This window comes from Acomys minous (assembly GCF_964271855.1).
Source record: "Acomys minous genome assembly, chromosome: 2".
Taxonomy (NCBI): Eukaryota; Metazoa; Chordata; class Mammalia; order Rodentia; family Muridae; genus Acomys; species Acomys minous.
Window position 1 is genome coordinate 59,544,498 of NC_140484.1, and position 16,486 is coordinate 59,560,983.

Sequence of the window (16,486 nt, forward strand, 5' to 3'; positions counted from 1 at the left end):
ATTATATGACAATTCCATACATGTCAGCAATGCATCTTGACCCAACTCTCCCTCACACTGACTCCAGGCATCCCCAAAATGTACCCCTCCCTGTTTTATGTCCTCTCTTTTTTTTTGGCTACTAATCCACAGAGTCTAATTAGTGTCTGTTGGAGTGTTGAGGGATCTCGTTGAGCTGATCTTGTGCAATCAATCACAGCTGCAATGAGTTCATGGGCATTTGGCCACGTCATGTCCTTAAGATAGTGTTTCATTGCATTCCTCTCTATTCCCTGGCTCTTATATTCTTTCTGCCCCTCCCCCCTTCTGTGATGTTCACTGATCACTGGGGCTGAGAATTGATATGATGCCCCACTTAGGGCTGAGCATTCACTAGACACAGAGTCTCAGCACTCTGAAGTTACAGCCCTCTGCGTCAACTGCTGACCACCGCAGAGAAGCTTCTCGGGCTACCGCTGGGGACCGCGGTTTAGAAGACATCTTGACGACACGTCCTTTCGGTCTACTGGACCTCTAAGGACTGCTGTGCTTGTCTTCAGGGTGGATACTGGAATGTGTCTTTCTTATCATGTAATGTCTCTGTCTGCTTTGGGTGCCAGGATAATTAGTGTTCATGTCACAGGCTGAGTTAAGAAGCATCAACTGTGACTCAGTTTTCTTGGAAAGTTCCTGTAAAACTGTTACTGCCTCTTGCTGAAATGTTGGACAGAACTCACCAGTAAAGCCATCTGGACCTGGAGGGTTTGGGGGAAATATATGAGCAAAATTTTAATCTAATGAGTGCGGGGCCAAGCTCATTTACTTTAGGGCCATGTTTATTTACTGCCTCTTGAGTAAACACTGACATTATATTTTTCCAAGAATTTGCTCACTTCATATGAAATTTCCAGTCTGTTGGCATGAAGGTGCCAGTGCTGTTCCCTGTATTATCCTACTTCCTATAGGATGCTGAGTATAATATTCCATGCTGCATTCTGATTTTTTGTTTGTTTGTTTTGTCTTCCACCTTCAGAAGCTAAATATAAAAGAGCAAACTGGACATCAAGTAATAAAAGAAAGGGCAAAAGGATCAATGAAAAAAGGGAGTGGGCAATGGGCAATGAGTAGGCAACCTCTTCAGAGTTGACAGAAACAGCAACCCGGACCACACTAACAGTTGGTTTTTCTGATTTCAGGCCATACTTTGCTGCCTCTTCACCTGCTGAGTAGTTTGTGACTGGATGCTCCTGTGGAAATTCTCTCTCCTACAAGCTGAGTGAGCAAAATGCTTCCCTCACCAGCTCCCTCCCACAAGGACTGCTGTGTGCTGTCTAGTGCCTGAAACACGGGTGTGTACACTTGCCTGCTTCTGGTTTCCTTGAGGCAGAAAGATAAGCTGCCAACTAACTATTCTTTCATGTTAGCTGGATACATATATGACTCATCACATGGGTCTTTAAACTCCTGTAAGGAAAGACCATGGAAGACTTTCAAGGGGCAAAGGGCTCCACATCTTGCTGAGCTCAGTAACAGAACAGTGCACATGGCCCACGGTCACAGACAGGCCTGCTGTTAAGGATGCAGAAAGGATGGATGCTCATGATGCTGTTAAGTACGCAGGAAGGATGGATGTTCAGGATGAGTGCCCTGCTGTAGAGACTGGCCACTTTCACATGTATCAGAACTGCCTAAGTGAGTTACTAGAAGCTCATATGTTTGGATACTTAGGGCCAAGTTGGTGAAACTATTTAGGAAGACCTGAGGCCTTGTTGGAGGAAGTTTGTCACTGGGAGCAGGCTTTGAGGGTTCATAGGATTTGTACCATTCTCTCTCCCGCCGCCATCTTTCCGTGTGTGTGTGTGTGTGCGCGCGCGCGTGTGTGTCTGAGTCTCCGTGTCTTTGCTCCACTTTGAAATTGTAAGCCCCAAACTAAATGCTTTCTTTTATAAGTTGCCTTGGTTGTGGCATTTTATCACAGCAATAGAAAAGTAACTAAGACAGCCCTCTTGTTTGATATTTGTACAAATAACATTATATCATGTTTTGCTTTTAATTATCCTTACTACTACAAAATTCAAACAACCTAAGAGTCGTATTAATAAAAAAGTGACGTCAAAAGCTCAAGGAGTAGCATATAAGGAAATATGGAAACAGTTCTGAACATTAATTTATGGAAAGGGGTGCATGTCTGTGAACCACTTGTGGAAGATCTAATGCATCGCCCTGCAGCCTCACACAGACAGACACGCACATATTAAAGTATGTGGCCTATCAAGCTAGAAGCAGAAGGTAGCAGAGGAACTATTCTTTTAGGCTTTCTTTTTTCTTTGTTCAGTTTCCAGAGAAGGATATGCAACTAACAACTGCCCCTCCCCTCACCACCCACCCCCATGCCAGGCAGGCAGATGCTTAGGCACACCAACACCCAAGGCACGAGGTCCCTGTCCCTGAGAGTGCAAAACTGAAGTGCAATAAAGTTGAAGCTGATTTTCTAGCTACCCCATCTGCAGGATTAAAAGAATCAAAAGCAACACAAGACCAGCAAGGCCTCCTCCTCCTCCTCAGCCCTCAAGTCTCAGTCTCTTTTGGAGACTGTCCACGACTACACCAAGAAAAAGGCTCCTCATCCCCACTAGGATGCATGGGTACTCGAGCGAGAACTGTGTCCTCTCCGTGCTGGTGCCTCCCGGATGAATGAAGTTCATACGAATGAATGATTAATGAACAGGCAAACAAATGAATGAGTGGGCTGAAGCAAGAGCCTTAAAATTTACTGCAGGGAATGCAGGAAGCGCTGTAACTACACATGAGGCTTTACTTCTCATTCTCCCCAGTTTTCACAGCATGGCTCCTGCATTCTCACCATCCATTCAGAGCACAAGCAGCAAGCTCAGTCACGCTTTCCTCTCACTGAGGGTGAGGGACAAGGCCTGGCCTGAACATAAAGACCTGGCTGAACAGCCAGTGCAGAGTAAGGGAAAGTACGCAACACCAGCACGTCCCCTCAGATCAGCACTGCCTTGGAAGGCAGGTACCCAGAGGAAATTAATCAGATAGGCAACGTGCAAGCCAGTCCTAGCTCCAATCACACAGCTCCTGTACTAGCTTTCTCTGCTGAGCACCCCCAAAACCAGGCCCACAGGCACCATCTCTGTACTCTCAGGCTCCAGATTCAAAGTTATGGCTTTGTTTGATGGGCACGCTGTAACATTGCCAAACAGTGCTATCCTCATGCACCCAGGCCTAGCTCCCACCTGCTCTTGTCACTGTTGAGGACTTTCACTCAGAGCTTCTGTGCTCACACAGGAATGTCCTGGCAGGACCCTGTCACTTCACCACTTCGTGCCTCCGTCTGTCACCAAGGGGACTCAGAGTGCCAGGTGAGGCAGCTGGAACCCCAGTGTAAGGGCTGCATCGCCCACCCAACTAAACGCATGGGGACCGGCATAGACAGCTATTTTCCACAAGCCAATCCCTATTCCCAGATAGCAAGGACAAGACCCTTCTGGCAGGGAGGCAGGCTCAGGCAGGATCCTTTTTCACCACACATAATGCCAGCCACATAGGGGCCAGCAAATCTGGGATCAGAGTTCCTAGAGGGCCCTGTCTCCATGCTGTCCCCCATGTCTCTCCCCAACCCCAAACTATATCCCTCCATCAACCCATCCAGGCTGACACTAAAGCATGCTGGGAACTCTGTTCCCTTGTACCTCTGGCCATCCCAGATATGACTCTTCCTGCATCAATCACTCTTAGAACTGGTTTACAACCAAGAGAGTGATGTCATCTCTACTGTGGCCATGGCCCACACCAAGGTCCATCAGCCCCGCAGCTTACCTAAGAGCATCAACACACCATCCAGGGACTATAAGCACAAGAGGGACACATGCCCACCACCTTGTGGGTACCCACACAATCACATGAGCTCATAAATCAACCTCACGGCCACACCACACCATCTCCACAGGACCCAGGCCTGGCAGCTCAGGAGATAAGGTTCATGGCTCCCAGGCCCTGAACCCAACTGGCCCCCAACCATCTCAGAACATCCTCTGACAAGGGTCTCCTCTGTTTATAACTGAGACTGTCTTCTGACAGAGGCCTCCACATTCACTTGCTGCCACAGACTCTTCTGTGGCAGGTCTCTTCCCTGCCTCTTGCTACCTCTGGCCTTCTAGTCAGGACTCTACCCTGCTCCTCACTACCTCAGACTGTTCCATAGCAGGGTCCTGACCAGCCCATCACTAAATCAGGCCATCCCATGACAGCTCATCCCCCTTACTACCTCAGATCCTTCAATGGCAAGGCCCTGCCCTGCCCTGCCCTGCCCTGCGCTGTCCCTCACTGCCCAGCCCCTTCCCTGGCTGTCAACTTCTCATTTGAGCCTGCCCCAAGTATGTTCAAAGCCTTTGCTTCCTTGGCCTTAAATACATACCAAGAATCTGACTTATATCCCTAACCAGAATCAAGTGTAAAAACCTGGATAGTATGAGGTTCATAAATGCTAGATTCTGAGACTGACCTCACCTTCAAATATCTAGCAGACACATATATGGTGACCAGCAGGACAGGAGAGCTGCCCAGCATTGTTTGGGATGAAAAGACTTGCCCCCACAAGATCCACATCACTGTACCCAGGATAACTAGCAGCATCCTCTGACCCTGACCCTACCCAGCCTGCATCCAGCAAGCTGCAGAGCCACAGGCAGGTGTGCACCATGAGCCCAGGGATATCGGTAATTCCCTGCCTCTTTACCTCCCACATGGCTTGGGCCCTACCCTTCTCCTCCTCCACCCAACAAATAAACAAAGCTGAGAGAATTAAATACCACAGTCCTAGCCTAACCTCGTGAGACTCATGTGGGAACTTTTGTGTACATATACAGCATGCCTTTCTGTCCTCTGAGCTGTGGTCACTCACTTGGTTACCTTGGTTTACCCATCTAGGCTGCTCAGCCCTTCTCATTCTCCAGGTCTACACATCAACTGCTCAGAGATCTGTCACCCATGCAGAGCCAACTGTAGAACCAGGTGGCTGCTTGCTGTGCTAAGTCACCCACCTCCTGGGATGCACTAGGAGCCCGCTGCCTATCTGTTCAAAGTGACACTCCCACTGACTTTCCAGCCAGGCCTGCAGTAGGCCCTGTGTGGTCACGCCACCTGTATGGGTCGTCCAAACTTCATGCTGCAGCTGGAGGACCTTCCCGAAAAACACTATTCATCCTGGTATAGACACCCAACCTCAAAGAAGCAGCCCCACTAAGATCCTCTGTGTTCTGTTTCCCTCCCTCCCAGGAGGACAGCAGAGAGCAAAATGTCAATCATTAGGAAATGGTAACAGATGCTTCCTGGGGCTGACCCAGTGACAGCCATTCCTGCACTTGACCCGGTGACAACCATTTCTGCGCTCCACACGGACAATGTAACCTTCACATAAAACACCACAACAAGAAGGATACTCACCACCCAAGTGGCTACTGGGAAAGTGCTTGCTCAGAGGCTCTTACCTGGTAGAATTCCCGAAGCCAGTTCTTCTGCAGGTTTTCCGGCTGTAAATTAAGAGGAAAGGGGAAAATTAGAGCACAACTCCAAACAGGGAGCAGAGGATCCAGTGAGGAAGCCTCAGGACTGACTGTGGGGATGTGCATGCACCCCCTACCCACATAGGGTCTGTACTTCCCAGGGGGACCCTGTCCACACTCAGGCTGGGCTCTGTGGGCTGCCCCCGTGGTGCAAAGCTGAGCAGTCCCCACTTAGCCAGAGGCAGGGCACAGCACCTGTGTCCCACTGACCCACATCCTTGTTCTGTCCCCAGCTGGGGCTGCAGGGAAGGAGACAGGAACAGCACCATGTATCTGCTTCCAAAGGTCAACACGCCACTCCACGGTACTATATGAGCAGCCACCATCAGACATCATGGACCCTTCTGTGAGCTGGGGTGGGAGGAGGGTGGTGAGGGGAGGGATATGGGGGATAGGTCACAACGCTCATAACTTTCAGGAAGAGTGCAGATGGAAACCCCCATGCCATGTGTTCTCAAACAGGAAGCAGGACCAGATGAGCCAAGTGCCGGCCATGACAAGCCCTGCTCAGGGAAGCGGGAAGGAGTGTGGCCACACTTAAAGGCCCTGAACCCTGAAAGTACTCCCCTATGCTTTGTGTCAGTTAGGCCCAGGGCAGAGTAGCCCAACCAAGCCCAAGCGTGGGGCTCAGGCAGAGTCTGGTGTGAGCAAGCATGAGATGCCCTGAGTGGGCCTTGGTCAAAACTTGGCTTGGGGAAAGAAAGCCATGAGCAGACCAGTGCTGCCCTAGGAGTGCCAAAACCATTCAATAACGCAAATGTACTTTACACTCTGAAGTACACACTTTAAAAACTGCAAAGACTGTAAACATAACGTTATATATGTTTGTCTGTCTGTTGGTTGGTTGATCGGTTTTTCACAGGCCTTCCTCTGCCACTGAAACTGACCTCCCTGCCCGCTCAGCTCATGCCAGATAGACAGAACTTGAACACCCACAAGCAAGGCTTGGGGAGCAAAGCCCAGGCTGCCCAGCCATAGCTAGACCCTAAGCCACTCCCAGCACTTTGCCCGCTGAGAGTTCTAAAAATCATGAAAACAGAACTGCAGAAAAAAATTCCTGATGTGGAAAAGCTGACAAGGTACAGAAGCATCACAAAGTATACGGGAGCACAGAGGATTACAAGGAGACTCCATCACATCTCAGATGGTCCTTTAGCAGGACTCTCACGTGGTTTACACACACACACACACACACACACACACACACACACACACACACACACACACACACATACATACACACACACATGACACTGCCTCCCTGCCCTGTCCTCACTGAAGGTGACAATAGGGCACTACAAATACAAGCCAGACTGGGACAAGGACATGAACAGAATAGCCAAGCACAGGCAGAGAGGCTCAGCATCATGTGTCACGGAGAAAATGCCAATCCAGAACCACAGAGGCCCGGTATAGGTCCTGTAATCCTAGCACTGAAAAGCAGAGGTGGGGGGGATGCTGCAAGTCTGACAGCAGCCTGGTCTAGAAAGTGACTTCTAGGCCTGCCGGGGCTACATAGGTAGAACCAGTCTTTAATATATATATATATAATCAACCCATCAAGGCAGATTATACATACCATGGTGAGGATGCTAGAACAATAGCGGAAAGGGTAGTAAACAGGAGCCGGCTCCACTGATGGAGCCAGCAGTCGGGCTGGTCCTTGAAATGCTAAGCCTGGACCACCATTTAATTTAACCAGGCCGCCCACTCCTCCGTATAATCTCCAGATAAGTGAAAATGCATTTCACAGGGAACCTTATGCTGACAACAGCCCAAAGGCAGGCACAGCTGAATGCCCACAATGAAAGAGCACAGGAAATGGGCATATGCACACAGAGGAACGCCTCAGCAGGTCTGGTCTGCAGGCCTCACTGATCCTCTGAGCAGAAGCTGAGTCACTGAAGATAAGTCCTGCCCGGGGCTCTGAGCACAGTCCCAGTGGATCTGCAGAAGGCGAGGGCTGTGCACTTCTCAGTACAAGAGCCCATTGCATGGACTTCATGGCAGCCAGTCTCCAGGACAGCAACCCTGCTGCTCCTTTCCCGAGGAGCCACCAGTGTCCAGCGAGTGGCGTGCTAACACAGCCAGCGTCCCCACCTGCAGCCCCTTCTCACTCTCATCCAGGGGGCCCAGGCTCCCTATCAACACTCCAAGTGTCCTTCAGAATTAGAAGTTGGCCTTACCTCGTGAAACAAATGTCAAGCCCACTACCTAAGTCCCCAGTCTGGTCACAGGCAAAGGCCAACTAGGATCTCCCAGCTTCTGCCACCTGGTCCAGGAGCCCCCACCCAAACAAGTTCTGCAAAGGGCTCCATGTTGCAGTGCCTTGCTCTGTTAAACTTGGGCTTCCGCTGTGCTTGCAGAAAGTCTCTCAGCAGGGGACACTGGCACAAGGCAACCCAGTACAATCCTCTCCCAGCTGCCTGCCATGGGGGACACAACCCACGTAGCCCCCATCTTCCAGTACTTCCGCCTCTCACACCAATGGACACACACGTCGTGAGGTCTCAGAAGCAGAGAATGGGACCCTATGAGAGAACAAGAGGAAGAGGCATACTTCCGGACAGGCCAACAGGAACTGAGCAAGGATGAGGGAAGCCCGGGATCCAGACTCAGTGCTTCTTCTTCCAATAGCACCTGGGCACACTGTCATTTCTGCACCACAGAAGAAGCTAATGAGGCGCTGGCTAGGGGGCACCTTCCCAGCCTGAGGCATACAGGACTGGCCTCTCCTGTCACTTCCACACATGAGCTTTGTACTATAGCCACAGCACTGAGGGACACCTGCCTAGGAACATAAGTTGTGATGATATCAGATCCCTCCACATTCCTGGGCTGCCGGGGACTTTAGAATTGTGACATGTGTGTGCCTGTGTCTCATGACCACTCAGCTGGCTAGGCATGGACTAGGCACAGCTAGGCCCTACAGTGGTACACTTTTAAGCCTGAGGAGGTGCTCAGCTGGTTCCCATGGAAGTTGAAAAGTGTTTGCATCGACATAGGACAGCATTCACTCTCACACCCGCTCACTTTTTTTTTTTTTTCTTCCAAGACAGGGTTTCTCTGTGTAGCCCTAGCTGTCCTGAAACTCACTCAGTAGATCAGGCTGGCCTCGAACTCAGAGATCTGCCTGCCTCTGCCTCCTGAGTGCTGGGGTTAAAGGCGTGCGCCACCCCACCCAGCCTATATGCTCAGTCCTATGGGCTCTACATTTACTTGTACCCACACACACTCATACCCATACTCAAGCACACACACATGTTCACTCTCAGCTCCACACTCACCCGTTCCCACACTCAACGCTGTCTCAAATACTCGCTCTCTCATACTGCAGTGGTGTCCCCATTCCTCAGTTCATCATTAGCTCAGCCCATGTCCTGTGCTTTCACCAATAAAGCAGGCTGAGCACCACACTGGCCACCCTACCCCCACCCCAAGCTGCTGCAAAGTATCTCCTTGCTGCTCTTCCCATCTCAGGCCTTGTTCCTGCTGCAGCCAGAGCAGTCTCCAGAAGACACGGCCGCCAGACCTCTGGAGACAATGCCCTTCATCCCTCAGCAGAAGACAGCAAGCTCCAGATCTTCAGAGCGGCCTGGCGTCAGCACCTGACCCTCTTCCCACATCATACAGTGTGGACCCTTCCTCTCTGGTGCCAGGGCCTCTACATTTTGTCCTCGCTCTCAGAAGCTCTGCTATACTACCCTGCATGACCACAGGCCACCTCCTCCCCAGCGTGCCACCCCTGGGTCATCGAGGCTCCCCAACCAACAGTTAAATAAGCTCATATTTTTCCATCCCAACAAGCAAGCTATATTACCACCCTGCCTTCCCTTGGAGACTATCACCTCCTAGTGCTTGCACATTTCTTCCTAGCCCCACGTGAACTGTAAGACTCAGCATGACAGTAACTTCAAGCGTCATCAGGTTCTGAGACAGAGAGAGCTAGGTGAGAGATAATTGCACCTGAAACAACAGAGCAGCAACCTCTCACCTCACCTGGGAGAGTCTGGTCAAGGGATAGGGGGAAGATACTACTGGGGAAGGTCTTTGACAATCAGGACAGCCAAGGGCAGGATGAAGACACTAGGACAAATGCATGAGGCAGAACACTGCAGAGCAAAAACCAGACCAGGACTTCCTGGAGGGGAAGGAAAACCAACCAGGCCAGAGAGAAGACAGTAACCCCGAAATACTGGCGCAGGAAGAGACCACAGACGTCAGCAAAGACGTTCCAAGATGTGGCAAAACTACCAGGGTGGCTGTGGCTTGTGCCCCACTGAGGGGCACAAGGGCATGAGCTAGTGTAAGCACTAGCGACAGCAAGCGAACTGGGGAGAAACTTGGAGGGAGGCTGGCTGGCTTCGAGTCATCAGTGCTCAAGGCAGAGCGGGCACTCACAAGCATGGCCTAACATGAAAATGCAGCTCAGAACTCTGCTTCCGGCCGTGAGCAGAACTGTACGTGACCCTCCTGTGCTAATAACGGTTCATCTCCAACCCAGCAGTCCCTCTGCCTTAGTTCTGGGCTCCTCCCCAGGATCCCAAAGAACAGGACCTAACCCTTTAAGCTGAGGACAGCAGACACTGTCAGGTAAGCTGCTGCCCACCTGTGATGTCAGCCATCCCAAGGCTGGAGAATCTGAGAGGTAGGATCTGTAGCTGACTATGATTTCAATAATGCTTAAAAAAAAAAAAAAAAAAAAAAAAGACCTTCATAAAGCAATTTCATTTTAATGGGGGAACATTAAATTAAATGTTGAGACTGGCCTCTTAGCATGTTTGTCACACATCCCTAACAGAGAACAAGCACAGATGCCAAGGCAGCCTAATGACACTGTCCCCAGAAAATCTAGGAAGCAAAGTTGGAAAGCTGGCAGGAGCATCCAGGCACTTCTCACTGGTGAGGTTAGACAACAGACAAGAAATTATATATATATATACACACACAGCCTTTCTTTACTCTACAAACAAATTCCAAGGGAATTCTAGAGGTAAACAGTAAACTCAAAACCTCAAAAGAATTAAGAGGGGAAGAAGCTGAGAGCTAAAAATATTCATGCTGGTGCTTGGGTAAGGCTCAGTGGTGTTCAAATCTTGGGCTCAATTTCAAGGACTACAATAACAATAATAACAATAATTTAACTTAAAATTTTAAAATAGAGGGACAGGTCTTTTTGGCTATAAAAAGCAAAGAAAGGACTAGAGAGATGGCTCAGCAGTTAAGAGTACTGGCTGCTTTTCCATAGGACACAGGTTCAATTCCCAATACCCATATGAAAGCTGAAATCCCAGGAGATCTGACATCTTCTTCTGTCCTCAACAGGCACTACACAATATTGTGCACAAACATATATATGTCAGGAAAAACACTCATACACATAAAGATAAATAAAATCTAAGAAAATTTTAATTAAAAAAAAAAAGCTGGAGGTGGACTGTTGGCTCGGTAGTTAACAGCACTTGTTGCTCTTGCAGAGGATCCAGGCTCAGTTCCCAGCACCCACGTGGTGGCTCACAACCATCCTAACTCCAGTTCTAGGGGATTGGATGACATTTTCTGACCTCTGTGGGCAATGTACACACAGGTACATATACATACATGCATGCAAAACATTCATCCACATAAAAAATAAAATTAAATCTAAAAAAATAAAATAAAATAAAAAGTAAAGAGAGGAGCCTGAGGAAATGTCCATAATTTTAACATGCTACACCCAGAAGGCCCACAACATTGCTCACCCACTACAGAAAAGGCCTTTCCGCTGAGGCCAAGCAAGAACAAGGCAAAGGCATGAACGAACACCCTTCTGTGCGACACAGCAATGCATGCCCCAGTGAGAAAAAGCAAGCAAGAAAAAAAGAAAGGAGCCAAACTGAAAGGGAAAAGGGAAATTATCTTTTCTCAGAGACAACATATTCTTAGATATACAAAACTCAAAAATTATACACAGAGAAAACTCGTAGAACCACCAGTACAGTTAGCAAAACAGCAAGATAAAGAATTATCACACACACACACACACACACACACACACACACACACACATACACACAGAGTAGTATTTCTTACACCCATGATAAATAATCCAAAAACCAAATTAAAAGGGCCATCTCACTTAGGATAACATCATAAGGAACAAACAGGAATTAAATAAAGAAACGAAACACTGTACACTCCACAGTGGAAAATGCCACCAAAAGAACCCAAATAAAACATCAACAGCTGCAAAGACGCTAGCAATAGCTGCATTGACTTGGAGAATAGTGGAGAAGCTGGTGTAGCCCAAAGAGATCCACAGCCACAGCAAAATCCTTGTAATGTTTTTCACAGAAACAGAAAACTCCATTATAACAGCCACATGGAACTCTCAGGGATCCTCAGATATCCAAAATAATCTTGAAGAAAGAGGAGGAGGCGGGAGAAGAGATGGACAGGGAGAGGGAAAGGGAGGGGCAGGGGGATGAGGGAGAGGAGGAGAAGAAAAAGAAGAGAGGAAGAAGAAGAAGAGGAAGAGGAAGAAAAGATGAAGAAATAATAATAATAATAATAATAATAATAATAATAATAATAATAATAATAATAATAATAATTGTGCCAGGCATGGAAGCATACACCTATAATCTATAATGCCGGCACTAGGGAGTCTGAGGCAGGAGAAAGGAGACAGAGGATGAGGAGGTAGAAAGGGATAAGAAAAGAGAGAAAAAAGAAAAAGAAAAAAAAGAAAAAAAAAGAAAAGAGAGAAGAGGAACTAAGGAAGAAAAGTGGAGGGAGAAAAAAGGGAGGGAAGGCTGAGGGAAAGAAGAGAAGGAAAAGAAAAAAGAGGGGAAAGGGAGGAGGAAAAGGGTGGGGTATCAAAAGGGAGGATGGGGAGAAAGAAGGAAGTGAAGAAGAAAGAGGAAGAGGAAGACGGGAGGAGAAAGAAAAGAAGGTGGAGGATGGAGAGAGGTTGAAGGTCTCACTACGTAGTGTCAACCACCTTTAGTTCTGCAGAAAACAAGTCAGCATGGACTGGCACAAAGGAAGACCACAACTGACAGGGCAAGCCAGAGAGCCTAGGAATGAGTCCTGACTGACCCTGTCCTGTGAGGGGACCAGGGGTACCAAAGCCACTCTGCGGGCAATCAGGAAGCGCGGTCAGTCACTCCATGCCCATTCTTTAAACAGTAAAGCAGGTAGGGGAACACTAAAAGCAGCAATGTCACCAAGCAGCTCCCCCTGCACTGTACAGGTCCAGGTCAGCTACACTGTTTTACAGAACTAGGGGGAGGATGCTCAGGGCCAGCAATAAAAAGAGGTCCCATAAATTCAGCCCAATTAAGGTGAAGAGAATTGTGAGACCGAGACAGACACACTAGTGCGTCTGTAACCCTGGCACTCAGGAGGCTGAAGCTAAAGGATTAAGTCCCTGGCCAGGTATTGCTACCCAGCAAGAGCCTACCTCAGAGAGGGAGACAGGGAGAGAAGCGGGGGGCAGGGGGGCACCCTGGACTAGAGCAGCAGCAAATTTACAGCAACTTTACAGCACAGTAAAAGCAGGACAGGCTGGAAATAAACACTGGAGAGTACCACAATCCCACAGTAAGAGACCTGACTGCAGTCTTAAACCCTGCTTAGGGGGCTGGGGGTGGTACCATACACCCTTTAATCCCAGCGCTGGGGTGGCGGGGTAGGCAGAGGCAGGCAGATCTCTGGAGTTCAAGCCCAGCCTGGTCTACATAGCAAGTTCTAAGGCAGCCAGGAGTGAGAGAGACCCTGTCTCTGAAAAGTAAAATACAAAATAAAATACAATCTTGCATAAAGGGCTAGGTTCTCTGGGTAAAGACACTTGCCACACAAGTTCAATCCCTAGAATCCATGTAAAGGTGGACAGAGAAGATCAATTCCACAAACTCTCACACCTGTGTACCTATGTACCCTAGCATATGTACAACACACTCTCTCCTTCTCTAGCTAACGATAAATAAATTTAAAAACTCTGCATATAAAGATAGCCCCACAACCCTATTAATATTTCTCCCATGTTCTTATAGATATGTGGGAAAACATGATCTCTAGAAGGTCGCCACAGAAATTACAGCTTGACATCCTAATACTGGCCTCTAATCCTCTTCCGCAGACATGTCCGTCACCTGTGGAGTGGGGCAGGCACCCTGAGTCCTCCCTCACCCGCACTTCTCTTAGGCCCTCAGGAATAGAAAATGATGGCTTGTGACATGGAAGTCCCTAAAGAAGCCAACGTAATCCCAGCACTTGGGAGTTGGAGGCGAGAGACGTACAAGTTTGAGGCCAGCCTGAGCCACACAGCCAGAGAAAGGGAAGGAGGGAGGAAGAGGGGGAGGGTGGGCAAAATATACCAGGCTTCAGACAAGTCCCCAGCAGCAAGACCCAGCCAGCACAGCCCCTCCCCCTCCCCCGTCCCTTGGTCCTCTCCACAGCATTCTAAATAAGAAAAGGAGAAAACACCAAATTTTAGAATAATTGTCCTTTTGGCAGTGGTTACTTCTTTTTCCTTCTTTTATTTTTATAATTACCATGCACTGCTTTCATATTTTTAAGTCTTTTCAAGGTCTCAGGAAGAAAACAACCAAAGCATTCAGAATGCTTTAGCCAACCTATGAATAACTACTAGTGGCTGAAAGTAGCAATAAAAGACGAGCGCCAGTGAGGGAAAATATTTGCAGCTTCTATGAAAGCTGGTGGGCCAATTTCCTGGCTATATAAAAAGCTGCTATGATAAGCTAGAAAAAGATCATTAGTTCAAACACACACAGAAGGGGGTGTGGGGGGAGAGGCTACGCACAAAGCCATATTACCCCACACCCATGAGATGCATGGCCACAGGTACAGGGGCACACAGCAACTTAAAGGCCTGCTACACAGATACAGGACACTGCAGAGTATGCCTGGGGCCAGGAGTCTCTCCCACTGCAAGTCAGCACAGTGTTCATCTTCCTGTGAGGACAGGAGGCCATCTTCAGTGGCCAGATCTGTGCTGGAAATGTGCTTGTGTGGCTGAGTATTTTCTGCAATTTTTATTGTTTAAGCAATAGGGGGCTGGTGGCTATATTATTAGACAGGAGAGCTCTTGATTACGGAAAAAGGAAACTGAGTTCCTACAATGCAATAAATACGACACTGACGTATAAACAGGACAAGCACAGCACACTCAAACAAGGCCAATTCCAACCAACCACGCGTACAGCCGTAACACACATGCCCAACACACCCAGCAGCATTTACAGCTTCACATGCCACACTCAGTGGAAAATCAAGAATACACGCAGTTTCCTACTGGGGAAACATAACTGACCACACGATCAAAGGCAATCAGGCAATCATCTTCACAGTTCCCTCCAACCACAGCTCTACACAGAAGGAGCTCAAAGTCCTGCTCCTGTCCTCGGAGGAAGGAGACAACCAAACAAGCATCAACAGCCCAGCAGAAGCCTCCAGTGCCTGCGGAGCCAGCACAGAGACTGAAGACAAGCACACACACAAGAGTCACAGCTACAACCAGCTAGCCTGAACAGCCCTAGCAACGGCGGTGGCAGAAGGGGACAGATAGTAATCTGTACAAGCCACTGGAGTCTGGGTGCACACTAGTGTGAGAAAGGGGAAGTCCACGCCACCATGTTACGGGTGTGTTGGTTACTTTTCCATTGCTGTGACCAAATATCTGACAAGCGACCTAAGGAGAGTTGTTTGTTTTGGCCCGTGGTTGTGCAGCACTCGGCTCCCAGGTGCTTGGCTCCATGCACTTGGACAGCACATCGTGGCAGAAGGAGTGTGCAGTTCAGCTCAGAGCCCAGGACCGAGGGAGGGAGGGATCGAGAAAGGGGCCGGGAGCAGGATACTCCCCAAAGACCTGCCCCAGTGAACCACTTCCTCCAGCTAGATCCTATCACCAGAAGTTTCCAGAACCTCCCCGAATAGTATTACCCCGCTAGAAATAGGCTTTAGCGCACAGCCTGTGAGACACACTTCACATTTAAAGCACAACAGGGCATTCCACACACTGCAGCTTCACCTCAGGTAACCCTCCAGGTTCTCAGGAAAGATCCTGAGAGAAAGACCCTTGCAGGCCCTGAGAGGGAGACAGAAGCAATGTGGTGAGACACACCCTGATACACTCCCAGAGCCAAAGCCTTTCCCAGGGGTCAGGATTTTAATAACATGTAGCCCACCTGCAAGGGCTCGCCCCTCACAAAGCCTGGCCTGGGAAAAGCAAGGCAAGATGTGGAGGGCATCCCGGACACTGGGCCACGAGGGTGTTACCCCCACCCCTGGGCTCCAACACAGCAAGCCATGACAAGGAAAGGTGCTACAGCAACAGCCTCAGAGACTCCAAGAGACTCAGACAAACCAAAGGCATTGGAGAGATGCAAACCCTCTGCTGTGGCCCCAACAAACATCACTAACAACCAGCTGCAGAGGCCAGCCCACTTCAGCTCCCTCCCCCTCACACACCGTGTCTGCTGCATTCCAGCAAAGCTCACATGGTTTGTGAAAGGCAAGAAAAGCCCAAAGACACAAAACACAGATCAGAACCAACATCAGCTCTGACAGACATGTGGAACAATGGACACACACACGTGCATGCGCACACACACACACACACACACATACACACACACACACATACACACACACACACACAGGACTCTAAAGGGAGAGTGGACAATGAGTAAGAACAGACTAGTGTTTGCAGGACAGAATGATGAAAGCAGAAATGCAGACACCACAGCAGAGAAAATAATGGCCTCTGCCAGGCCCACTGGGACGCAGCCACAGCGAGGAGCACCAATAAGCACAGAGAAAGGTCAACAGGAGCATCCCAGACTGCACCACACAGAAAACAAAGACCTTCAGATAAGCAGATAATAGCAATAAGCCGGAGCTGGGATAGTAGCTGAGCTGTA

At 49.0% G+C, this 16,486-nt stretch overlaps 1 protein-coding gene across 2 annotated transcripts in view; it reads right to left on the bottom strand.

Annotated features, from left to right (window-relative positions):
• The window catches only part of INPP5A (inositol polyphosphate-5-phosphatase A), a 192,902-nt gene that overhangs the window by 129,461 nt on the left and 46,955 nt on the right, over positions 1 to 16,486 (bottom strand). For both annotated transcript variants that reach the window (XM_084766895.1, XM_084766896.1), the window contains exon 2: positions 5,487 to 5,528. In XM_084766895.1, coding sequence (XP_084623021.1) covers positions 5,487 to 5,528 — 42 coding nt within the window. The remainder of the gene's footprint in view (positions 1 to 5,486; positions 5,529 to 16,486) is intronic.